This window comes from Octodon degus, unplaced genomic scaffold (assembly GCF_000260255.1).
Source record: "Octodon degus isolate 3935 unplaced genomic scaffold, OctDeg1.0 scaffold00115, whole genome shotgun sequence".
Lineage (NCBI taxonomy): Eukaryota > Metazoa > Chordata > Mammalia > Rodentia > Octodontidae > Octodon > Octodon degus.
The window spans coordinates 3,615,564-3,643,056 of NW_004524691.1; the positions used below are offsets into that span (position 1 = coordinate 3,615,564).

The 27,493-nt window shown below is 39.0% G+C and overlaps 1 protein-coding gene across 3 annotated transcripts in view; it reads right to left on the reverse strand.

The window, feature by feature from the left end:
• The window catches only part of Veph1 (ventricular zone expressed PH domain containing 1), a 274,142-nt gene that overhangs the window by 66,560 nt on the left and 180,089 nt on the right, over nt 1-27,493 (reverse strand). For 2 of the 3 annotated variants that reach the window (XM_023699702.1, XM_023699700.1), the window contains exon 10: nt 10,187-10,265. In XM_023699702.1, coding sequence (XP_023555470.1) covers nt 10,222-10,265 — 44 coding nt within the window. In that variant the 3' untranslated portion in view covers nt 10,187-10,221. Of the gene's footprint in view, nt 1-7,934; nt 7,951-10,186; nt 10,266-22,159; nt 22,182-22,265; nt 22,292-24,000; nt 24,034-27,493 lie in introns of those variants that run through there. The other variant, XM_004639833.2, reaches the window with a different exon arrangement.

The window sequence follows — 27,493 nt, forward strand, 5'->3', positions numbered from 1 at the left end:
CCAATGTAAATATTTCATAAATATTTGAGTATTTGGGTATACACCTGCACAATACCTCAGCAATATCTTTCAGCAAGAAAAATACTGAAGAATAAAGACTAGACACAGTTACTAGGTACACTGAAAATCTGCTACAAATATTTCTGAGGTAGGAAGGCAACACACACCTGTTCAACTAAGAAAACCACCCTTATAACACAGGATGATTTTATTTTTATATAGGATCTAGAACATTTAAGCTGCCAATTAGGTACTGAATGGCAGAGCAACACCCCCAGTTTATGCCATGAAATCATAGGGAATAGGTTCTAACAACTCAGGCTCCTTCCCATTGGTCCTCACAAAGTGTGCTTCTCTGGGCAGGGCAGGCTGGTGCTTCAGTTGAATCCAAGTACCTTTCTCTTTGGCTTCCTTCTTTTTCTAATCATTTTCCTTGACACGTTTCAGGATGCTATCATGACCTTTTGAGTGTTTAATGTGCTCAATATGCACATTAATCCTCTTGGCTAGTATCTTGCCCTTAACTTGCTTATTTACAACAATGCCAAAAGAGGGCTGGGCTTTGTAGACTCTTCTCATTTTGCCATGGTAACATTTGTGAGGCGTTCCTTTTTGCACAGTACCCATTGCCTTGATGTCTACAATATCATCCTTTTTGTATATTCGCATGCATGTCACCAAAGGAACAACCCCATGTTTTCTAAAAGGCCTAGAGAACATATACTGGTTTCCCCTCCTCTTGCCCTTTGTGTTAGTCATTTTGGCAAATTACTGGAAGATGGCAGTTCCAGCCTAAAGGTAAGGCTTTAATTTCTATGCACTTATTATATAGTCACCATAATTTTCTAAGTTAGGAGTAAGACAAATTCTTTCATGAACCTGAAGGTCGTGGCAATTCTTTAAAGAGAAGCTTTCAAAAGGTTGTGTAAAATGGTCTCTTTAGTCCTTCAATACAGTAGAAAGAGTGGGCAAGGGATCCGAACCCATTGGGAGTAATCAACATGACTAGGTTCAGAGTTCCTCAGGGTTAGGGAAGGTTGTGAATCAGAGGAAAGAGGGCTGCAGTAAAAGTTTTAATGTCCTATGATGTGCTTCTATCAATTGATCAGTGTGTCTATTTTAGAACTGAGAAATTTACCACTCTGAGTGGGAGACTAGTTACTTACAAATCATCTCTTAGAGTGGTAATTTATGTCTATTCTATATTAGTACATTTTTTTTTGTTTGAGGTAAGTCCTTCTAGGAATACAAATGAAATATAGTTTTGATAATTTAAATAACCAGTAGAAATGTTAAAGAATTTACTTTTATTTTGGAAATACAAACACAAATTAGCTCTTATATTGAATTCTTCACTAAATCTTTAGTTTAAAAATTCCCTCCCAGCTAAATAAGAGCCACATATATGCATTTGCCTTGTTTCATGGGGTTTTCAACTGAGTCGGTTTCCTTCATATGTAAGCTGTGTTTCTAGAATGATTTAAATAACTCAAACACTGGACTGTTTGGTAAAAATACAGAAAGTATTCATCTTTATAAATGAACAAATCCTGGAGAGGCATTTCAAGGGTCCTAAGAAGGGATCTCATTTTCATTGACCTTGTACCAAGGTGTAAGTGTAACATATTTAACACTGTCAAATAGGTTTTGTTGTCTCCATTTCCCTGAAAAGAAAATCCTAAAATGAAACTTTCAGGAACCAGTGGAGTTGGAACTTAAATCCAGTAGACAGTTGAGTGGTTCAGTATAAAATGTAACTAACAGAAGAACTTCAATGAAGAAATAGGATTCAGTGGAAAGATCATTGGCTGAGGAGTCAGACAACAGATCTTAGTGAGCAAACTGTGTTCCTTCTGTATCCTCTGGTTTATTTATTTTTTCAAATATGCTTATTTTCCTAGGGACTGAACATCCCAAGCAAGTGCTCTACCACTGAAATACATACACCCTAGCTTTCTTTTTCTTATCTGTAAAATGAGGTCAAACCAAAAGCTGATCTAAAATGAAAAACACAAATTGACCACCTTTTAAAAATAATTTTTCTTTACATGCATTATTTTTCTTTTTCTCTAGGATTATAATCTTCATGAGGGGAAGGTTTTTAATTGTGTTAAATTATGTTAAACATAAAAATACCACTGTAATAATTTTATGTGTCATCTGGGTGACATTAATCACATTTACACTGTTGGGCAGGCATTACCACCATCCATCTTTATAATTATTCATCTTTTCCAGCTGAAACACTACATTTATTTAACACTAGTTTGCCAATCATTCCTTCCCTCAGGCCCTGGCAATCACCACTCTATCTTCTGTCTCAATTTGATCATTCTAGGTACCTTATATAAGTGGAATCAGGTATACATTTCTGGTTTATTTCACTTAACATATCTTCAAGTTTCACCGTATGTATCATGTGATAGAATTTCATTTCTCTTTAAGGCCAAATTATTTTTCATTGTATACATTTGCCACATTTTGCTCACTCATGAACATTTGGATTGTTTATAACTTTTGGCTACTATGAATGATGCTGTTATGAACATAAATATGAGATCTCTGAATCTCTAATTTAAATTATTTTTGGCTCACACCCAGAACTTGTTGGGTCATAGGATAATTCTATCCTTAATTTGTTGAGGAACATTCATATCAGAACGAACTTAAAGATTGACACACAATCATTATATATATTCATGGGGTATATGTATATAAAATGGAACAATTTATGCAGGGAATTAAACAAAGCACCCCAGAACATGTTAAGCAAGAGTTCTACCATTGAGCTAGATCCCTAGGCCAACAATAAACTTTTATCTCTGAAGTCTATGACTTGATGAGAGACTATAGAGGCTGGGGAAGAAATGTGTCTGGTGACTGCCCAGAATAGAGGTTGAAATTTGTCCAGGGGCTGCAAGGCCTACTTCTCAGTTCTCAGAAAAAGATAGGGACTGACAGGCTCACTTAAAGTAATTTTTTTCCTCCTATTTGACATTAGCCAAATAGGAACTTTTGAAGCCATTTTATTTTCATTCTTTCATTTAACTCTCTTTTGATGGATTTTAAATATGTGAATCATAATTCAAGATACTGATACAGCACAAATGAATGGCAGGGACATCAGCGCTTTTCCACTACTACAATGAAGCAGTAGCTTCTTCCTCCTGTCTCTAGAGCACCATCACCTTAGGGAGATAAATGTAGGAGGTGGTGAGAGAAAGAACATTTTATTCAAGCAAGAGATCAGCTTTCTAAAAGTACTACTGAGGGGGCTGGTGAGATGGCTCAGTGGTCTAAAGCACCTACTTAGAACAAACTTAGCAAAGCACAGGGACCGCGGTTCAATCCCCCAGCACCACATGCCAGCCAGCCCCGCCCCCTGGTGGGCTGAGCTGGCCACACACACACACACACACACACACACACAAATAAATTAATTAATTAAAAAATAAATAAATAAAAAATAAAAGTACTATTGAGGGCTGGGGAAATAGCTCAGCAGAAAAAACACCTTCCTGGCTAGCGAAAAATAAATACATAAGCAAAAGTACTATTGAAGCAATCAGATGGCAGTGACTTCAAGTGGGAGTTCTTAGTTAATTCTTTCCCTTACTAGGGAAAGTGGTTTGTCAATGGCCATAATCAGCTCTATACAAAAGAATAGTATGTTTGCTCTGTAGAGATGAGTTGGAACAAAATGAATTTATATAATTTTATAATAAGTGGAAAAGTAATTATAAAAGTAATTATAATTATAAAAGTAATTATAAAAGTTAAAACTACAGTGTGAACATAAGAGTTCAGTACAAAAAGAAATCTTATTCTAAGAAGAATTAGGGGAGTTCTCAGTACACCGGTAGAAGCCAAGTAGTCAAGGCTGTGTCTTTGAGAAAATTGCACATGCTTTCTGACTAAAATGGGGATGATAATAATAATAGCATCTAGTTCTAAGAATTGATTAGGGTGGCCAGGCATCCTGATTCGCCTGAGACTGGTGTGATTCCTGGGGTTCCAGTCTTCAGTTTTAGGAGTAGGAGAGTGCCAAACAGACTTGGAGGAATTGGACACCATAGTTAATGTGAGCAAATAAATGAACTCATTTATGCAAGACTCTCAGATATGTATGTGGCATGGAACAAGTGTTTAACAGCATTTGTTACTACTGTTATCATTATTAATATTAAGGAAAAGTGAAGAGATGACCTTTAGCTAGGTGGAACTGTTTGAATGTTGAGCAGTGCTGTTTTAATTAGGGAAAGGGGACTGCATAACGGCCCTTGGAATCTAGGGTGCTTCATGTCCTGACATTCACTGAGTTGTATTTTCTAGAAAAGGATATACTACAGAATGAATACCAAAGTATGGGTGAAATAAAATTGTATAGATCAGAAATAAAAATTCCTGGGGACATACAGAAGTACAAGAATTAGCAAAAAAGATCTCAGAACAGTGCTTGAAGCCACCACTCACTCTCTTGAGAGAGTCTCTAATTGTGGGACCTCAAGCCCTCTGCAAGTGAGGATTTGGGGCTGATACTATTTTGAGGCTCAGAAGTACAGAAATGTGGCAAGAACATTCTAAAGAAAGAAGTGATTTTTTTTTTTTTTTTTACCGAGCTTGATGCATCATAATTGAGAGGAATAATTTTTTTGCCTAAAAATAAGGAGAAAATAGCTAATATTAATAGCTTATTTTGAGGTACTGGACTCTCTTCTAAAAAACTTTATTTTAAAAGCTTTAGTAAGTATTGCCAGTTACTCACCATGAGAAAGATACAGACACTTTCAGGTTCAAGGGAGAATCTGAAGCTCAAAGACGTTAAGTAATTTCCTCAAGGTCACATGATTGGTGACAGCCAACACAACACCAGGCTTTTGGACTCCACTGCTTATTCTGCTCTGCTGCCTCCAGAGTATGAGTACTTAGGTTATATGAATGATTCATACTCTGAGTCAAAGAGGGATCTAACTTATACTCAGCTGCTCAAATTACTTAATTCTTATAACTTGTACATCACTTTCATTTGTACCATACTTGGAGAATTGTTGATTATTTTTGTTTGCATTGCAATTAGGTTTTTAGGGGATCATTGAGTTATAGGGCACACTCCTTTTTATATTTATAATTCTCTTGAAGGCAACCCAGGCGACTGGCCCATGAAATCGCAATGGAAACCACCCAAGGTGAAGACCTCAGGAATCAAGGAAACAATACAATGAAGTAAATTACTTTTGTCAGGTTAGTCTTGGAAATGACATCATCTATAGCAAAAGCAAATGTCACAATCATAAAATTATTTTTCTATGAATAAATATTTCACATACTAGAAGTTTTTTTTCCCAGTACCAAAAGAAACAAGACTGTCTTTTATTTTTAGAGGATACAATTTTGTACATAGAAAATCCTAAGGAATATTCAGCTTTTGTGCTAGAAAAAGCACTATTAATGAAGTGAAAAAGACAATTCCTAGAGTGGAACAACATATTTGCTACTAAAGATTCAGTCTAGAACTCTTAGAACACACAAATAAAAGCTGACCCAACTTAAGAATGGGGAAAGCATGTGAACAGATGTCTCAATGACATACTGGTACTCAGCAGCACATGAAAAGATGCACAGAATCATTAGCCATTAGGGAAATGCAAATGGAAAGCATAGAATATCATTTCTTATCAGTAGCATAGCTACAATAAAAGACACCAGTAAGTAGTGAAGATGTGGAGAATTTGCAAACTGTACACACTGCCAGGGGAAAATGATTTTAGACACTCTGGAGAAAACAATCCTGAAATTCCTTTAAAAAATTTATCCAAGTTACTAACTTACCCAGCACAAATATACCTACCATACCTATCCATGAAGGCTGAAAGCAAGTCTGCATTAAGGCTCCTATACTAATGTCCACAGCAACGTGACCCATACTGCTAACACAGTGGACACCACCCAAGCACCTGTCAGCTCTGCATGGATACACAAAATGTGCCACTACCCACCCAGCAGCTACTACACTCACATACAAAGGAATGACACATGAAGTTACGAAATGGGTGGATCTTGAAAGTGTCCTAAGTTAGACCCCGTTGTAAAAACCACATGTTGTATGATTAAGTTAACGAATGCTCACAACAGGCAGACCTAGACATACAACTAGCCAAGTTGTTTCCTGACGCTGAGAGGCCCACAGGGGAAGTAGAGTGACTGCTCCTGGATACAGGGTTCTCTCAGAGGTGACAGAAAAGACTTAAATGTAGACTGTGGTGATTTTTGCACTACTCTTGTGGGTGAATACTGAACAGCACTGAATTGTACATGCTAAATGAGAGGAATATGGCAGCTTACGACTTTATCTCCATAAGCTGTGTGAAACAGAACACGGCAGCCTGCTTTGCACAACAGAATGAGTAACTTTAATGAACACAGAATCCGTGGAAATCCAGGCATTTACAGAAAAAAAGAATGTGTGGTTGTCACAGTTTAAGGCGGCTCCTAACTTTTTACATGGAAAACTAGAAAAGGTCAACAATTAACTTTCGTCTCAGCACCGAGGATTTCCAGAAATCTTTGCACCCTATTGGATGAAATGCCTATAAATTAGGCAAGTACATCTTGTACATCTTCTTAGTTTTGTGATGTACTCAGCAAGACTGACGTCCCAGCCCCGCTGGATGAGGGCGTCCTTCTTCCTCCAATGCCAGGTTCCCATCAGGTCTGTGTATGGATGCTGCAGCCAGGGAAGCCACGGTCTTGTAGTTCTCCGCCATCACTTCCGCGTACAGGGCATTCCCCACAGACGTGAGGCTGACCCATTCGTTCTCACTGAAGGGCATCTCCACATCACCCAAAATCTCCAAGTCCTGGGGTTTGGACACACCTGCCACCATATGATCTCTCTTATTCTTTAGGGAGAAGCAAAAGTCTCAGGAGCTTAGCACAGGGTGGCCTCTAGAAAGCTTTCCTCAAGAGACTGTTGAGATTCCAAGCGGCAGCCCTCAGAAAAGCCATGCTAGAAGTTTAATGCATCTTTAGACCTAGTTTCATTCATTGTTTCTTTCAAACTGCATTTGCATGAAACACTTTATTCTTAAAATATTTTTTAAAAATAATTTATTTACTTATTTGTTACAGGGTCTTGCTACACAGCTTGGACTTGTGATCCTGCAGTCCCAGCCTCCCTAGCCCTGGGATTACAGGCGTGCACCACCATGCCTGGTTTTGGCAGCTGGCTTTGTGTGGGGCCAACATGGCACGCAGTATCGGGATTAGAACTTGGGTCCTTGTGCTTGCTAAGCAGGCGCTTAGACTGCTGAGCTATCTCGCTAGCCTGAAGCACTTTCTTCTTGTGTGACCTAACATCCAGGGCTGATGACATTCATCATCATAATGAACATTAAATACAACTGACCTTTTACTCTTTGAGGTTACTTAACCTTCATATTTTTACTGTTGTCCATCAGAAAGTTACGTTCTATAATAGAGCAGCAGTGTTATTCAGTTCCCAGAAACTCAACCTTCTAGTTGAAAATTTGAAATAGCTGATTACATATTTTATCCTGTAGAAGAAGACAGAAAGATCTATTGAAGAACTAAAGTGAAAATTAAGAGATTTGAATTACCCCTTCCTTGACTGGTTATTTTCTGGTTCTCCATGGGGTACTTAAGGGTGAGAGGAGAACATTCATTCAATAGAGCTTATAGAAGTGATTATCCCTGCCTCAAAACAGAAAAAAATTTGGCATCTTAGAAATTTGTCTTTTTGGGGAAATTGATACCAAGTGCCGGTTCAAAATCATAAATTCCAGAATGATGTTTTCTTTCTTATAAGGCAGGAATGCAAAGAGGCATGGTCAGAAAGCTGTTTTCTTTATAATCTTTTTTTAAAAAATTTTTTAAAATTTATTTGTGTGTGTGTGTGTGTGGCCAGCTCAGCCCACCAGGGGGCGGGGCTGGCTGGCATGTGGTGCTGGGGGATTGAACCGCGGTTCCTGTGCTTTGCTAAGCTTGTTCTAAGTAGGTGCTTTAGACCACTGAGCCATCTCCCCAGCCCCTCTTTATAATCTTGAGATTTGAAACATTTCACTTGTGAAAGCACAAGTGAAGTTCACACTGTATTTTTCTCATGTCTTTATTTTTTAATTTTATTTTTTAAATTTTTAAATATGTATTTGGTTGTGGCAGGGTCTCACTACGCAACTTGGACTCATGTTGATCCTCATGCTTTCAGCCTTCCCAGGGTTGGGATTATGCCACTACACCTGGTCTCAGTAGCTGGCTCAGTCCGCCCTGGGGGGCAGGGCTGGTGCAACATGTGGTGCTGGGGATTGAACTGCAGTCCCTGTGCTTGCCTAAGCAGGTGCTGAGCCTGCTGAGCTATCTTGCTGGTCCCTTTCTCAAGTTTTGGATCATAATACCTTCATTTTGAAATTTGATAAAATACTTCTATATTAGCAAGTTTATTGTTACATTTCTGCTTCATCAAGAGCCCTCTCTTGCAAATGAAAGTGTAGGAACCTGAAAGTCAAGAGGGAGGCATTTATGATCCACAGCCTACTCGAAAATGGTTGAGGTATTTAAAACCTTTAGCTTCCTGTTCAAAGGAAATCTCTTAGTGGAAAGTCAGTGGGTAGTGTTCCTAGGAGAGGGCTTTCTGCAGTGAACCTCACAACTATCTGAACACAAGATCTGGTATTGCTCTGTATGAAATGCTCTGTAGGGCTACACCTCATTATTATTAGGGCCTGGGCTGAACTCTTGGATTGAGAGAAGTGGTGATGAATGGAACAAACCATGAAGACTATTTCCCAGAATTTGGATGTTAAAAATCAAGCACTTAGCTTCAGCTCTAAGTTTCTACGAGCACTTACAAGGAGTCTGACACGTCCATGTGGTACATAGGGATCATGGAACTGGCTCTTGCCTAGGATGGCCTTGGCCTTGGCCCCTTATCAAAAGCGATAATCTCAGGGCCAGAGAGACAGCATAGTGGACTAAGTGCCTTCTTTGACAAGCACAGGGATCAGGATTTGATCCCCATCACGCATGCCATGCTGACCTCATCCCCAGGAAGCACTGAGCCAGCAACCGAGTCAGGGCATAGTGGTACACGCCTGTAATACCAGTGCTGGGGAGGCTGACAGCAGGAGAATCACTATGAGTTGGAGCTTGTGGTGAGACCCTGTACCAAATACATGGAAAGAACCCCCAAAAAACCAAACCAAAACAAAACAAAAGCAATAATCTCCCATAGTAGGCTTTTCCTCAGCCACATCCAGAACCGAGAGGCAGACCTAGTGGTTAGCCAGCAGTACTGAGACCACTATTATTACAGAGATGGAAACAGTGGAGTTGGAAATGAACAGATACGCAGACACATACAGCAAAAGCCACACATCCTCAAGTTCTCTGCACTGGTGCTACCCATGTGTCTCTCCACTGAGTCCTGCGTAGCTGCTGCTGATGTATGCCATCCCTTTAGATCTGTGTGTGGCTCTCCCTGCATCTGTTTGCAAAAAATACGATGTTGACATTCTGGTGTGCTCAGAAATTTCCTTTGTTCAAGCAAGCACTCTCGCTGATTAGCAAGGTTCACCCTCCTAGGGCATCACTAGTACAGCATGATTCAGAATCACATGGTGAGTCCTGGAGGAGATAAACACTATACTTTACTTATTTTCTTCTGATCCATCACTTCTTACCCACATTTCCTTGCTTATGGCAGTGTTTTCTTCTTTTCACTCCCTACACACTTTGAGGATGTACTTTATGGCTAAACTAAACCTCCCTTCTCATGTTAAGTCCAGCCCCAGAACTGCAAGACAGGGAGGGGGAGATATATTTGAGAAATGGGGTACAACTATCATTGCAACAGAAGACAAATGCTGAGGGTCACAGGACCCCTCTGACCACAGAAAGCAGCCTCACAGAGCACAATAAATTTTCTCTGAAAGGAAACTACACTTCTTGCAGATTTTCCATGGCGTGTGTATATTCAGTGAGTAATAAAGGAAACAGAAATGTGTATTCTTTGCAGATTTGAATTAAAAAGTCTGCTATCAAAGGCTGAGACTGTACAACAATGTTCTGGAGAGCTGGGGGACACGCCCACACCCATTAGCTGTACCGTCCTGGGATACAGTTAGCTCTTCTTGTGGGGTAGTGGTTCACAGCACAGACACTCAACCTGGGTTCCAGTCTCGGTTTTCCCATCTGTCAGTTCTCTTTTCAGTATTTCATGTGCCTCTTTTGTAATTTGGAGATAATAATACCTGTTGTACAGAGTAAAGAATTTAAAATACTGCCTAAAACAAAATGCTTGTTGCTACTGCTAGCACAGAATAAATTATGCTTATAGTGTTTATTTATGGAACAGATTCTGCTAATTAAGTATGTAGCTGCACAACATGTGGAAATATATTTAAATTTTCTACTGTAAAAGAATACATAACAAAAAATTAGCACTTCAGTTATTTTAAGGTACATAGCTCTGTCTACTTCCAGAACTTTTTCATTACCACAAATGGAAACTTCATACACATTAAAGAATTACTGCTCACTCCCCCACCCTATAGCCCCTGGTAACCACAAATCTCTATTTAGTCCTCATAGATTTGACTATTCGCATATGACATCGGACCTTTGTCATGTCTTCTTTTACTTAGGATCATATTTTGAGGGATCATCCATGTGATAGTCTGGATGAGCATTTCATTCCTGTTCATGACTGAATACTATTTTACTATGCAGATAGAAATGGATTCCCCACATTTTGCTTATCCATTCATTCACTGATGGATATTTGGGTTGTTTCTACCTTTTGGTTATTTCAAATAGTGCTGCCATGAATATTATTTACATGTTTATTGTTTGAATACTTTCTTGGGATATTCTCTATCTGTCAGTCTGTCTGCCCATCTGTCTCCCTCCTTACATTTATATACCTAAGAATAGAATTGTTGGGTCATATGTGATCTTATACTTGCTGAGGAACGGGCATATATTTTAAAATAATTATTTTCCTATCCTCATGTCTAATTTTTTTTTGAGAGAGTCTCTCTGTGTAGTTCAGGCCTGCCTTGAACTTGTGGAGATCCTTCTACCTCAGCCACCCAAGTTCTGGGATTACAGGTGTGTGCCACCATGCCCAGCCATCCTTATATCTAACTTTAAAAATATAATTGTCATATTAATTGTGAAAAAGATGTATCCAAATCTGGTCCTTAGAGTATACAGACAGATGAGGAAAAAGTCTTATAAAAAGGATTCAAATTGGGATCACTTCTAATTAGATGACTGACTACTTATTGTTACTGAAAAAGGTTATTGTGAACTTTGCTCATATTATTGGATTAACTTCAATATTTCCAGAAATGTAGCCAATTGTGCCCTGAGAAGAATAATTAAAATACAAATGAGGAAAACTTACTTAAACGACTATAATACACGGTTTTTGCTATTCCAATGAATTTTTGTATCCATTAGAACACATGCACACTCTAACAACCGTGGTGAATGTGACTCAGCTCTGAGAAGAATGACTTGCAGCTGACTTACCCAATCACAAAAACCTCCAGGGAAAGACCATTTGGAATAGCTCAATATTTTCCTACCACTCTTGGTGCTTGACAAATACAAATTAGATGTCCAAACAGTAAGGACACAATATAGTCAATATCAACACAACCAGAAAAAAAAATGAGATATTTTCATCAGAGCCAGCAGAGTTTGCAGACATGAAAGTAAATGTGGAATTTATATGAATTTTAAATTAAATACACACTTACTTTTTGCATGATGCTAATGTAGCTGATTTCTGGCAATGGTACAGCGTCGCTATGTGATCACACTGCATCAGGGGAAGCCCATATGTTATAAATAAACATTTGGCTCTGCCAAGCAGAGATTTATCAAAAGTTGTACGGAGGCAAATAAAGCAGGCAAGTTGTGATCCCCTGAAGGTACCATTCCATATGCTACCAATTACCTTGCAATGCTGCAAAATGCACAACAGTAACAAGATTTTGGGGACATAAAATTTTAGGAAATTTTATTATTAAATTCCATTCCATTAAAATGAGCCTGTTTACATTTTTCCTCTCTGAGGAAGGAAGGATGAGCCTACAATAGTCTACTTATGACTCATCTATCACATTGCTCTCTCCACTTGACAGTTCTGAATTAAAGTCTGGCCTGGTGTCCCTCACCCACCTCAAAAGAACACTCTTGGGAGAGTGAGGGATCTTTGCTAGAAGACTGGATTATGTCAGATAGGTTGGCGTAGTGTGCAGGCACCTTCACATAGTGAATATCAGTTGAATCAAACTCTCTGAAACTCTTATTAGAGAAGGGCTTTAACAAGTCTTAACCAGCTCTCACCTTCCTAAGATACCTGCCTCTAGTCTAAGTTGAATTCATGATCGTGGGGCTGACATGAGAAAATATAAAAGTTTTGCCATTAGCTATTCTTACAATCAATAGGTTTGCCCACATGAAAGAGCAAAAGACCATGTAGGAAATTATTGGAATCTAAAACTAGAGGGATAAGCCACATGCAAACACAAAGAATAGTTACCACCAACTGATAACTTTTCGATATTGACTCTGATGCAAAGATGAAGCAATAGCAAAAGTCAGTGGTAGTATATCTTATTATTTATAATGCATATTTACTTACTTTTTAAGTAGGTAGGAATTAGTTTAAAAGAAGATAGCTAAAATAGAAGTTATAAGAGCAAAATTCTAACTAGGTGTACCTAGTGTGGACTAAGGAAATGCTATATGAAGATTTGTTTTTTCTAAGCAGAAGAAAAATCATTAAAATGGGTTTAATATAGTATAAAGAAAGGCTCATAAGAATTACCAAAGGCTCGTTATTTAGACGCCCATCTGCTGTCTGCGGCCATACCACCCTGATCGTGCCAATCTTGTCTTAACCTGCACTCACCATGTTCCTACGGTACTGCCATTGTATATGCTGCACACATAAGCATGCTACCTAATTTGCCAATATGAAGGATACAAACAAGGAAAAGTAATACACCGTAGGCATGCTAGACATGTTTGTAATATTTGGGAAGCAGAAGCAAGAAGATCACAAGTTTGAGGCAAGCCTGGGCAATTAAATAAGACTGTTTGTATGTGTGTGTGTGTGTGTGTGTGTGTGTGTGTGTGTGTGGTTTTTTGAAAGTTAGACACAGAAACACAACTGTGATAGCTCCATGAAGGAAAAGCTCCTCAGAGAACAGTATGGAAGCAAGTAAGACTGAAATGAGGGCCCAAGAAGATTGGCTCTGAAGAGTGGACACTTGTGCTACCATCCTAAGGACAAAGAGGAGGGAGCAACCTGGACAGGGGTGACAGTGATCCAGACTCTGGCCTGAGGTGGAAGAGACCTGGGCAAAGGTGTTGCCATGGGGCAGTGATGGCCATTTTATCTCTTTCTAGAATATCTTCCAACACTGCCAGTCAAGCGGAAGACCCAATACTATTATAGACTACTGGACTATTTTGTAATATTTACATACCTATAACATTCAAATGACAGAACTAAACAAAAAAGGGGATACAGATGAATGTCCATTTTGTATCTGTGTATTCAAAATGGTTAGGATAGATATATAGTTGCATTCTCTTAATGAATAGAGGGATTTGTTCTAATAGTGTTTGTAAATAGGATATCAAGTCCGCATCTTGTACAGCAATTAACCACTGGGAGGAATGTATGCAATGTGTTAATTATTGAAACTGTCATACCAGTTTGGTTTGAAACTGTCTCATTGCTATTTGTTTCTCAATAAAATTATGGGAAAAAAGAAAACAAGCAATAAAAACAAAAAATAAAATGTTGGTAAAGAACATAACAAAAGGTAGTAGGGTTAATTTTACTTCTTTTAAACTTTATTGTTTCATTAGTACATATTTGTTATATATATTGATCATACTCATCATAGGAAATTTGTACCTGCACATAATATAATACTTTTTTAAAATTATAACTCTTCTTTTCTGCTTGACTCATATGCCCCTGGCTTGAGAGAGATGACCAAAGTGCTTACTGTTGGTCTGACATGGTAAATGTCCACTATGTCCAATTCCCTTTGGTCTTGCTGAATTGGGCTTCCTCAGTTCAACTATTAATAAAAGTCCAAAGGTAAATGCTTGCAAGTTGACTGTGGGTGTCCATGCAGATGATACTGGGTAGGCAGGTGTCCTAGGTGTGTCCACAGTGATATGAAATGAAACCCTGTAGACTGGAGAATCAGGTGCTACCAAAACATGCAGCGTCTAGTGATAAATGAGGGCAGATATACTGCTCCAACACCAAGGAAGCTTAACAGTTTCTTTTATTTTTTTCTCTCTTAATCTGTTTTCCCTCTGAATAGAGCACACAAGGCTTGAATATGGGACAAAAAGGAACAGAACAAAGGATAGTCTCTCTGTACTGGGGCTGCTGAATTTGATTTGATTTTAATTTTATTTGAAATTCTGTGACCAGCTCCTTTTCCTCTCACCTTCATCAATATTTTGACTCTCAAGGTCAATGAAACACTCTGAAAACTTGTGGAAGAAAAGTCCAAAGTTTGTGGGTATTGGTACTGGCCTCAAAGAAGTGATTTTTCTTTGACATTCTCGAAGCAGACCAACAGCATAATGAAAGGAATGTGTGGGATAAAGAAATGCAAATATGAATGAAGACAGAAAAGAAGGACTTCAAAGAGAAGAAGATAGAAAGAATTATTATGGGGAAAGGAAGACAAACCAAAGAGAGACAAACATGCGATGATGGTAGTAATAACCAAAGAAATTCAAATATTTTCCCTTTGAATAGAACACACAGACACATAGCCAGTGTCTGTTGTAGCACAAAGAGGGAACAGTACAAAAGATGTCCCTCTCTACAAAATAATCAGCCAGATTTGCAAAATGTTTTCTTTCTTGCCCAGTCTCTAAATATACTACTGGGAAAAAGACACACTGACTCAGAGTTAGTGACGCCTGTTATATGTGACCCCAGGGACCCTTGAAGTTTGCGTCTGTCACTATCCTGCACTCCGCTTCCTAACAAGTGGCCTTTGTCTGCTGGATTTAAGCAGGACTGTTGAGTGAGACTCCCACATACCCCACCAGGCACCATAGCTACCAGCCTCTCACTGTCTCCCGCTTCATTCTGTGGACAAAGATCCAGACATGCAAATCAACTCTAAGGAAACCTCTTTTTTGGTAATTTCTTGTCTTCTAGTTTCCTGCTCCTTCTTCCTGTGTTAGAACCTCATTAATGGATACTAGGAATGACTCTGCAAATATTAAAAATTATTTCCCATGGGTCATAGAAAAAGGCTGGAGGCAAGGATTTCAAGATACCTTTAGAGTTGTAAATATATTGGAGATTAAATGGCACTGTTTATATTCCCCAAGCCCTATGAATAACAAAATGTTTACAGTGAAGAGCTGGAGCCCCTCCCCTGACTCCATTAAGAATCTCGAGTTTACACATGAGTTAAGTGTGGTGGCTCAGTGTCTGGCTGAGAAGGGAGCCAGCTATTCTGAGGAGTAGTTTGCTGCTATCCCAGTGATCCCTGCCCTGACCCTTCCTCACACAGTGCCCCTTGGAGCCCAAGTGTTGTTGCCCAGGTGCTGTTCACTAAGCCCACCAACATTCGTGCAGCTGTTGTATCCTACTCAGCATCTGACTTTCTTTTCTGCCATCTTCTCCATCCTCAGAAGCTTGTGTCTTTTAATTCTTTCATCACCATTTAAGTGGTGCTTTGTTGATACTGGAGATACATGAATTCAGTTAGCCATGTTCACTGGAAGTCTCATGTAGAGGATCAGAAACTTCTGAATGCCACTAATAGAAAACTCCAGGTGAAAGTGTCAGTGAGGACAAAAATGTCTACAGCAAGCATTGATAAACCACTTTGCATGGGCCAGTCGTGACTCATTAGTTGTTTGTTTGTGAATAAGATTTTACTGGAGCACAGTTGTGGCCATTAACTTTTGTACTGTCATACTCAACATATCAGTCAGGGAGAGACCACAGTGATCACATACAATCACATTTTGTCTTAGTTAATTTTCTCGTTGCTCAGACAAAATACCCAATGCCTAAAGTTAAGGGAGGAAAGGCTTATTTAGTTCACAGTCTATAGAGGTTTCAGTCCATAATGGGCAGCCTCCATTAAGGCTGGGTGGCTCATGGCAGAAGGGTAACAGTACATGATGGCAGAAAACAGCAAAAGTAGTAAGTGAGGAGAATCAAGCCTATTTTTGTTCCTTATATTGTGTCCAGTCTATTGGAATTAGAACAGTACCAATCAAATCAGTGGACTGATCCACCAGTCACCACCCTTAATCCTAGCTTTGTACCACAAATCAATCTCACACTCTAGATTCGGCCACCTCCAGAAATGTCCAATGACTGCAAGAGACTTTGGGAGGACATCGGGACACAAATCATAACACGTTGCCTAGTGACCTCACAACCATCTGAGTTGTGCAAGTACTCTATGATCTTCACCCAGTAGCGACATTGCATATTGCGCTTCCGAGACTCTATGCCCTGCTGCCCAATGATACATGGTCATATTGTCTAAATACATTCACATTACAATGGCATAGCTGACTAGCTGCAAAAGAAACTATGTGACCTGTTTTTTGTTCAGATGTACTTATTGAGGCCAGCGGGATAGCTCATTGGACTAAAGTGCCTGCTTACATAAGCTTAGGCAAGTGCAGGGAACACAGTTTGACCCCCAGCACCGAATGCAGCACCAGCCCTGCCCCCAAGGCTGGCTGAGCCAGCCACAAAAATAAATAAATAAATAAATAAATAAATAAATAAATAAACAAACCAGACATACTTACCACCTGGTCTTTTACAGGAAATACTTGTCAATAATGGAAGCTGCTAACAATGAGTTATATGGTGAGATATGATCTAACCATTTTTCTATAATTCAAACCTGTTTGAAGAATGCCAAAATTTTAGGAATTACAGTTTTAGTGTCAAGGGAGAGTGACATGGGAAGCAGAGAAGTATATTTCACCAAGAAATGGCAAAAGAGGTCTGGCAAGACAGCTCAGCAGACTAAGTGCCTGCTTAGGCAGGCACTGGGGCTGAGGTTCAATTCCCAGCACCACAGGCTGTGCCAGCCCCATCCTTAGGCATGCTGAGCCCAGTTCAGCTGTACTGGCACACACCTGTAATCCCAGCACTCAGGAGGCTGAACACCGGAGGATCACTACGAGTCTGATCTGTGTAGTGAGACCCTGTACCAAATACATAAAAAAGAGAAAGAAATAGCAAAAAAAAAATCCTGTAAGAGAAAGTTAATCTAGATATGACTAATATCTAATGTAGGATTGTCAAAAATGTACTCATAGAGAAAATATGATTTTTTCATACATTAAAAGAAGAAATGTGGTCAAACAAGTGCTTCCATCTGAAATGACCTGCTAAAATTTTACAGCCAACTGCACATTGCTGGTTTTGATCTTTAAATTTTGATGTTTTTCAAACTGAAATTGTCACCATCCTGATTATAAAGTAAATCATCTTCAAAAAATGGTTCTGTCCCATAAACCAAAATGTGTTCTAACATAGAAGAATCTACAATAAAATACATAAAATTTCTAACAGTGATAAATGGTGAAATTAAGGGTGATTCTCTTTAGTCTTTTCTCTATTTCCAAAATTTTACAGTGAGCATTGTATTTTCATAATTATAGAAAAAATACTTTCACTATGAATTTTTGTCCACCAGGAAGTAGATTAGAATTGGCCTGTATTATTATAGTAGATTCAAATGATCTACAAACCACCACAAAGTTCTCAACCCCGTGGGCTGCACTCAAGGGATAAATGATCACCTTGGTTTATTTACATGTTAAATGATTCAGGTGATGTCAGCCTCTGGATTTTTGAGTATCCACAAGAATAATCAGAAACTAAGAATTGTGACAAAAACCACCAAGTATATAGATAAATGGGCAGTGAACTTTTTCTTTAGCTCCCACTTTTGAAAATTAGGTGACATAGCTCATGTAACTATCTGGGGAGGAGTCTTTACCAGGTGTGGCTGTATGGGGTGGCTGCCTCTCCCAGTGTCCTCCCCACTGCTTTTCCCTACAAGGAATGGCAATGATAGCTAGAACCTGTGATGTGAGTACTGATTATATTTGTAGGTAAGTCCACCAGATATTGTAGTGCTAACGTTGTGGGGTGCTTTTCTCATTTAATTCATAAATGTGATGGCCGTTATTGTAGAGGAATGCAGAGGGGAGGTTGGAGCAGAGGCCTCTGGCTCCCACCCTGGCTGCTGCGGCTGATGTTCCTACTTGACTGCCTCATGGGTTTACTTCTCTACTTCCATGAATAACTTAATGACTTTCACCTACTCAGAAAGAGCTAAGACCCAACATCAGTGTGCACTCATTCTGTGTTTTTCTATATTTGAAATGTTGGAAAAGTAGTGTGTACTTATTCCAAGCAAATGGTTCATGTCTAAATTGTTTTGTCTCTTACAATTCTGAGCTTCATATATAATTTATTCCTGGACATCTCTGTGGGTTTTCAAACTTTTGTGCATCACAAGGCAGGTCACTTTTCTTTTCCTAATTAAACAAAGACTGTTGCCCTTAGTATCAGTGGAAAGTCACTTGCTATGGTAAAGTCCACAGAAAGATTTATGATTCTGTTGCAATTCTGAGACTGCACACTGATGATAGGCACATGGTCTGCAAGGGTCAGTGCTGGGCAGGCTGCGCCAGGTTCTTCATCTGTGTGTTCATTTATTCTTATTTTTTGTACCAGGGATCAAACTCAGGACCTTGCACTTGCCAGGCAGGTGCTCATGCCACTGAGCTGTCTCAGCTCTCCACAAGCTGGCCCTTGTTCATTTATTTTTTTTTTATTCATTGAACTGTGCTGTGCTTTTATTCATTCACTCTGTGCCCAACACTTTTAGGCCCTGGACTAGAGGCGGTTCAGACTCTTCAGTGATGTGGTCAACTCAGACACTGGTGCTGTTTATTCCTGTTCATAGTTGCTACAGCTAGGATGCCCTGCCGTGAGTTATCCCTGGCCTTGGAACCCCAACTCCCCACATTTTCAGCATAAGGTAAGTGTGGTAAGTGTTCCATAACTGAGGAAAAGTCCTAAAAGTTAAGGCTGTAGGAAACCTAAACAAGGCAGCCTGAATCCTATTGTAGTGCTCAACAAATCTCCTCAGACTCCAAGGGCACTCTTGACTTATTTTGGGCCTGGCTAAGGGCCACAAGAGCTGAGAAAACCATATGTAGTGGGCAAATGGGTGTTTTGGGAAGGCCATTCATCTATGAAGGCAGTGACTGGCAACCTGGGAAGGCCTATCCTGGCTGAAGAGTCTGGGCTTGCCTGGTTTCACTGGCTTTGCAAAGTTGTCGGGTCAGCTGGAGCCCTAGAACAGGGCTCCTGCTCTTCCTCCTGGGCTGGACTTGCCAAGTGTGGGGCTCTGCCTTGGGTGAGCAGGGCAAAGGCAGCTGAGACTGTGTTCATTTGATAGCTGCCCATTCAGTGGGGAAACCCCATCCTCACAGATTCTCTTTGGCTTTCCTGTGTCTTTGGACACTCATCTCTCTGGAGAAGGCCAACCCCTTCTGTCTGGGGGAAAGAGGCAAAGGCTGGGAACACAAGGAAATATACTAAAAACAGATATTGTCTGAGGCATTTGCAGAATATGGAGATGATAGGATGTAGCATTTGCACTGGAAAAGAAAAGCAGATTTTTTCTCAGACTCTTTAGTCCATTTATACCATGAAATATTTGATATTTTATTGTAGGTGTATTATTTCAAGCCAACCTTAGTTAAGGTGAATGGACAAAGTCACATCTCTTACCCACCATCAACTGGTTCCATGTCATTATTATTATTATTATTATTATTATTATTATTATTATTATCATCATCATCATCATCATCATCATCATCATCATCATCATCACTATTTTACCATATGTGAGATGAAAAGAAAAGACTGTGACCAAAAATAGGAAAGTCTTTTTGCACTAGAGGCCAGTGGGGTTACCACTGAGCACCCTGCTAAGATCCTTTCTTGACAAGATTTCTATTATCACTGAAACACTTCATAGGGATCAGAAGAGCTTTCCAAGCCATATCTTGATAGACAAAGTGAAAATGAATTTGAAACACATGGATTACATTTCCTTAAAAATGTGTTTGAGTTCAAAAGTTAATACTAAGGGTTGACTGAAAACATTTGGGAAGTTTTTGAACCCCAAATGTTTCAAAAAATAGTTTGTAGAAAAGTATTGGCAGATATTTTGACCAACCAAAAATGGGAATATACCATTATTTTAATTCTTGCTTTGAAAATTTCCTTTTACTTTAATGTTTTAAGTTTAAATTAAACAGTCATTCTTATATGATTACTGAGTTACCTTAAGAACTATAATAATTCTTTTTGCTGTTACATATAAATTTAAATACACAATAGACCAGAGAATTCAAAGTTAAATATGACAAAATTTCTAGAAATAATAATAAACATTTCAAGCATTCGATATCCATTTAACATTTGTATTATTGAGAAGCTGTATAACATCAATCCTATAAAAGGACAAGAGGCATCTATTTTGTCTGGATTCTTTTACAGTAGACTCAACTGTTCATATGTTTAAAGAGCTTGTTAAAAAAACAAACATGCAAATAATCAAACAAAACAATGGATGGCGTAAATGTACTTAGGAACTGATGTGATTGCAAAGTAAAAATTTGAAAGATATGATAAGAATTTAGAAATAGACTTCATTGTCCAGACTTACTGGAAATCATAGCTTATATTTGAGCATTTTCAAGGTTCTTTATAAAAGAACTTAGAAAAAAATCTATAGATTTAGTAGAGAAAAATCAAAGTACAATGATGTCAGTTCCCATAGAGAGGAAGGAGAGCCGAGTGGATTAATCACTAAATACCCATCACAGACAAAGTCACACAGAAGAACTTGTCTCAACTCACTTTTTAGTGGTTTGGTTTTAGGTTCACACATATTGCCTGACATATTGTTGCTTAATTTTAATTCCCTGCATATTTCACAGGAAATGTAATCCATATGTTTCTACCTCATTTACACAATTAAGCTAAACATACTTGACAACATACTTAGTACCCAAATTATTTTGAGATCTTTAAAACAATCTTCCTAAGTAAATAAATATTAGGTTAATGAAAAGTCAAAAGAGCATGTAATACAAATTCAAATGTACACCTAGAAGTAGACTTTCATGACTTCTGAAACTATTCAACCTTTCTTGAAACGCCCAACCTGGGGCCGGCAAGGTAGCTCAGTGGACTGAAGCGCCTGCTTAGGCAAGCTCAGGCAAGCGTAGGGCCCATGGTTTAATCCCTGGCACCACCTACTGCAACAGCCCCACTCCCAGAGTGGGTTGAGCTGGCCAGAGTCTGGGTGTATTGATGCATGCCTATAATCCCAGTGCTGGGGAGGCTGAAAGCAGGAGGCTCACCATGAGTCCAAACTGCATAGTGAGACCCTTCAACAACTGAATACATTAAACAAGCAAGCAAACAAACAAACAAACAAAAATAACCCAACCTATAAGGAGAATCAGAGGATAATTGAATGAACTTGAAATTCAAGGTCAACAGTCCAAATAACTAAGACTGGCATCCTTGAGGAAAAAAAAGTCTCAATTTAGAGGTGATTAATTAATGAAGTCAATTAGTTAAGCCACAGATTTACTGTACAGAAGAAAATACTTTTTCTATATTACTGGGGTTTGCTAGAGCCTCTCATTTCTGGATTAGTAGCATGCCTCAAAGTTCAACAGCCACATGAGTCACTGGGGGATCTTGCCAAAGAGTAGATGCTGATTTAGTAGGTCTAGGTTGACCTGAAAATCCGAATCTTTAACAAGTGTCCAAATGATACTATACTGTTGGCCCACAGAGCAAAGTTTGACAAGCCAGCATCTGTTGTTGTACTTTTCAACCCCTACCAACATTTTTGGGCTGGATAGGGTTTCTTTGTCTTGTTTTGTTTTTGAGAAATCTGTTCTGTGCACTGTAACATTCCTGGGCTTTACCCACTAGAGGGTAAAGGGTACATCCTTCCCCCAATTATAAGAACCAAGAATAGTTAGTAACTAGAGATGCAGGTATGTGTGCTCTGTTGTTATGCTTGCTGGTTACATTACATAACAGCAACAGTTGTTAAAACATTAAACATTAAACAGTTGTTCAACGAACTGACCTCACTGAGCATCAGAAAATGCCCTTCTTTCTACCTTTCCCCACGCCATGAGGGCCCTTGACCTAGAGGGCATGGTACATTTGATAGCTGATATTGTTTCCTTTCTCAGGCTGAGTATTAGAGTGCTGAGAAGTAAGCTTGCAAACTACATTTTACAGTTATGAAAATTTCCAGGCATAAATATCTGAAAGATAATAACCACTGGATTCATTGTACTTTTTTGTGTTTATCTTATCTCTTCATATGAAGTAAATCAGTGTTTATTTTATTATATATTTTTGTAGGCTGTTTCATGAACATTTGAGATAAAATTATTTTCCATACAGTATGGTAAACAAAACTATTGCAAAGAGCAAAGATAGACACAATGCATTAATTTATTAATCAGGGTTGATTATGTGCTGTTTGACATACATTAATTAATAAATTTAAGCAAATAAGACAAATCTCAAAAGTATTGACTAATGTAGCCTGTTCTCTCTCAACTGTAGCGAAATGAAGAATGCAGATGTCTGGAAAAAGGACAAGAAACTAATATAAAAATAAAGGTCTGTGTGTGAGAGAATTTATTTTATATTAGAGATACAAAGTTAGCAATAAGGTTGCTTGAGGCTGATGAAAAACTTGGCCAAATAACAGCAGTTTATATATTTTGCTAGCTCTGGCATAACAGTTTCAAGTTAATGCCATTCTGAATACGAAATAGTTTAAAAGTTATCATTCCCAACATTTTAAAAACTGTAATTCTTGAGCATTGATGAAGAAGGCCAATGTGTAAAACCAGCTAAATCAGAGTTTCTCTGTTGCAGGGCAGGAGAAAAGAGGAACAAAGCAGACCCTGAATCTCTTTTCAAGGGACCCTGAGGGATCCTCAGGGGCACAGCATGAAAACCTGTGAGCTCTAAATATTCTGTTGGGAGAAGGTGAAAAAGTGGCAGCCCAAGGAGATAAAGCGATCTGGCCAAGGAATCCAGATTGCTCTACAGCATATCTGGGCTGGAACCCAATTTAGACAGGATGCTGGAAGTGAGTCCTGGAGTTTCTACCTGGTTTCCAGTTGCTAGGATCTCTATTACTCAGGCCAGTTATTCTCATTAAAAATTCCAAACAGAATGATGCAGAAGTGTATATATTTAAATGTGCAAGTTGCTCCTTATTCTCCTTTTCTCCATCTGCATCTGTGATCAGATTCTTTATAAAGAAACAGTGGTAGTAGGTTTGTGTGAGTTCTTCTTGCACTCTGCTATTTCTCCCCAAACCCACCCTCCCTCACCCTTCTCTTTGTTCTTGTTCTTAGCTAGCTTTTATTCTTTGGTCATAATATTCAATAATTTCTAACATCTAACCTAATATTCTTATCATTTCTATCATTTATTGCATGCTTTTTCCAATTTGAATGATGAAGACAAAGACCAATGCCTGTTTTTTCCTGACTGATGTCTCTCCTGCCTTCATAGAATGATATTGGTATACAGGAGATACTCAAAAGTGTTTGTGGAATGAATAGTCAGGCTGAAGAGCAACACACAGAGGACTTCAGAGTGGTGCAACTTTTCTGGATAGTGCTACAATGGTGGATATGCATTATGCATAAAGGTACAATAATAGCAGTGAGTGCAACGTAAACAGTGGATTTGGAGTGATAATAATCATCAATATAGTTTCATCATAGGATTATACCAAATTAAAATCTTCAGCACAGCAAAGGAAACCACAAACATAGTGAAGAGATAACCTACAGAACAGGAAAAATATTTGCCCGCTATTCCTTGGAAAGATGACTAATATTTCTAAAACAATTTATAAAAATTTATAGAATTTATAAAAAATTAAAAATTAACCCCTCCAAATAAAAGACCTAGTCAATTAATGGGCAGCTGAAATGAATAGACACTTTTGAGAAGTACAAATGGCCAATAAACCCATGAAAAAGTGTTCAACAAATGAGAACAGCACTGAGATTCTACTCTACTCCAGGAAGAATGGCTGTCATCGAGAAATCAAATAGCGAGTGCCGGTGAGGCTGGAGCTGAGGAGAGCCCTTCTACATGGCTGGTAGAAATATGAATGAGTACTACCATTATGGAAATCAAAATGGAGCTTCCTGGAAGACCCAATACTATTATGGGCTACTGGACTCTTTTAGAATATTTTGCTGAGTTAACACACCTATAATATTCAAATAACGGAACTTAACAAAAAATGGGGATACAGATGAATGTCCATTTTGTATCTGTGTATTCAAAATGCTTAGGATAGATATATAGGTACATTCTCTTAATGAATAGAGGGATTTGTTCTAATGGTGTTTGTAAATAGGATATCATGTCCACATCGTGTACAGCAATTAACCACTAGGAAGAATGTATGCAATGTGTTAATTATTGAAATTGTCCTAACAATTTGGTTTGAAACTGTCTCATTGGTATTTGTTTCTCAATAAAATTATGGAAAAAAAGGAAAAAAATCCCCCCAAAAAACCAAAATAGAGCTTCCTCAAAAAATGAGAGCTAGGACTTTCACTTGACCCAACTTACTCCCCTTCTATTTATTTTCCCCAAAGAGTTAAAGATATTACAGTGATAAAAGCATATCATATTACAGTGATACAAGCATATCCGTGTTTTTAGCAGCACATTTAATGAGAGCTAAATCTGGGGAGCAGCCTATATCTCCATCAACATAAAGAAAATGTGTTACTTCTACATAAAGACACTCAAGGCATTTGTGGGAAAAGGGATGTACCTTGAGACCATCATGTTAAATGAAATCAATGAGACATGCAGCTTAACTATCTCATGATTTGTCTTATATGAGAGAACCAAATTATAAGCAGAAAACAAGATACAAGATAGATCCTAGGAAGTAGGGAGACATCATTCTCAAATGGAATGGGGACCAAAAGGGCAGGGGAGGAGGAGAGTGGACGAAAAGAGAATTGAGATGGGTTATGCCCGTGTATCCACTGCCTGTGAGGAACGTAACCATTATATCCTTGCTGCTAACATAAAACTACTTTAAAGAACCAAGTCTATTATTTAAAGAACAGTTGTCACTTCAGAACTCATGAGTCTGAATCTGCATGTCAACCTGGCTCAAGTTCATCCACATAAAGTGTCCTTCTTCCTCCTGGTTTTGCCACTGCTGCTCCACCCCTGCCTCTTATTGCCATTCAGGTGTCTGGGTACAATCCGCCCGGTAGGAGTAGCTCCTCCAACCACTCTGCCACCCCACTTGCATCTCGATTTCCCAGCCTTGTTTTTCTTCATAGCATTCATCGCTACTTCACATTTATACTATATATTTTCTCTCTGAATGCCCAGGGTCTAGCACTCAGTAAGCACTCGCTGCACTTGCTGGCTCAGTGCATCTCCATAGAGTGGTTTCTTCCTGTGGAGTTTCTTCAATGCCCCTATGGCCTCCTACAGATACCTCCATGCTGCAGGTAGGGAGAATTTTTCAAAGGATAGACAAGTCCCATTTTGACCTTGTGGCATCTGGCCCTGGTTGCCTGGAACAAAGTCCCTTCCTTGGTTCAGTTCAGTGTTTCTCAGGACCTGTTTTTAGTCTCTGGTGAGGCCTGTTCTCTTTCTCTCTGGACCTTTGCCCATGCTCTGTTCTCCGACAGACAGCTCTGTTTCACACTGCACTTACTTACCTTTCTCTTTGGTCTCATGAGTCCTTCTCTGGGGAAGCCTCCTTGACTATCCAGTGTGGATCAGATCCCATAAGATGTGCCTTCACAGAACCACATTCCTGTCACTTGGTAGTTGTGGACTTACACACATACAGGGGTAGTGTGATTGATACACTAATCCACAGGGTAATTTCCATGAAAGCAGAAGCTGTGACTGTTTTATGGACAGCTGTGTTTCCTTCACACCACACAGTGGCTAGTCCACATCAGATTCTCAACTCATAAATGAGAACAACAAATTCCTCTGTTCCCAAACAGGCCCCATAAGCATATTCAGAAAACATGAAAACATGACCCTTTAGTCCATAGCTAACCAAATTCTCCAGCTTGAGAGAACAGGGAGCCCTCCATGTGACTGACATGAGTCTCACCCTCTCTAGTCCCACACCAGGTTCTATATGCACAAATACTGGAAAAACAGAAGACAAGGCTCTTGGGCTTTGAGGCCTTGGTAGTGTTGTTGGGGACAGTCACTTGCTCTTGTCACTAACCACACAAGTAAGTCAGTACTTTTCAGATAAATATTTTTTAAAAATATCTAAACTTAATTGATTGTAAAAAGTAATTTTTGATTAAACTTATAAACAAGAAACAGAACCACACTCAGTTTCTGAGATGGTGTTATCTTCCCTGTACTGTAGCTTCCTTTAATGTTGGCAGTGCCACCCTACCAGCTGTGAGATGCTTGATGCAGACACTTCATCCAAAAATGGCTATTTCTGTAGGACATTCCTTTAAACAACTTATTTTAAAGAGTTTGCTGACTGTTTTATAAGAAATGCTGAATACTCTTTTACCAGTCCCAAACATGCATAGGGCAAGACTGTGGACACAGGACTTCACTCTTCCTTGTTCAGCTCCTCTTTGCTCACTGCACCCGGGTCACCTCCATGTGACTGCAGTCTCTGTCACCTCTGGGCAGACTCATCTGCCACCTGTGAATACACATCTCTGAGAGTGAGCTGCAGCACACATAGATGCCTGCGGAATGGACAGATACCCAAGCCCTGGTTGTCAACTGTGTCTGTGCCTACAAATTTGAAAAGGAGGGTTTTTTTTTTTTTTGGTGGAATTGGGGGTTGAACTCAGGTCTTTGCCCATGCCAGGCACGCATTTATTCTACTGAACTATTTCCCTGGCTCCTTGAAAGGGAATTTAAAAATCCTTTATCATCTGAAGTTTGATGCAAATGGAGGGAAATTACCTATTTATTTCTTCATCTCCTCCTTTCCTCTGTTCTATTAAAACCTTTTACTGAGTCATATAATCTACTTTCACTTTCCTGGATAACAGCTCCTCTGTATTAGAGCTCAAAAACACATTTTCTGTTTAATGTTTTTAAATGAGATTTGATGAGATCCAAGGACATATATAGTGAGTTTTGTAATAGAAGAAAATGGAAAAATAACAATCACCTTATCAAAATTTGGCATGTGGCAAATTGGACTGGGATGTACTTTTCTGTGGGGGACCCTCAGTGGCTCAGGATCATTTTGTATTTTTAGAGTGGACAATCCCTAAACAGCAATAA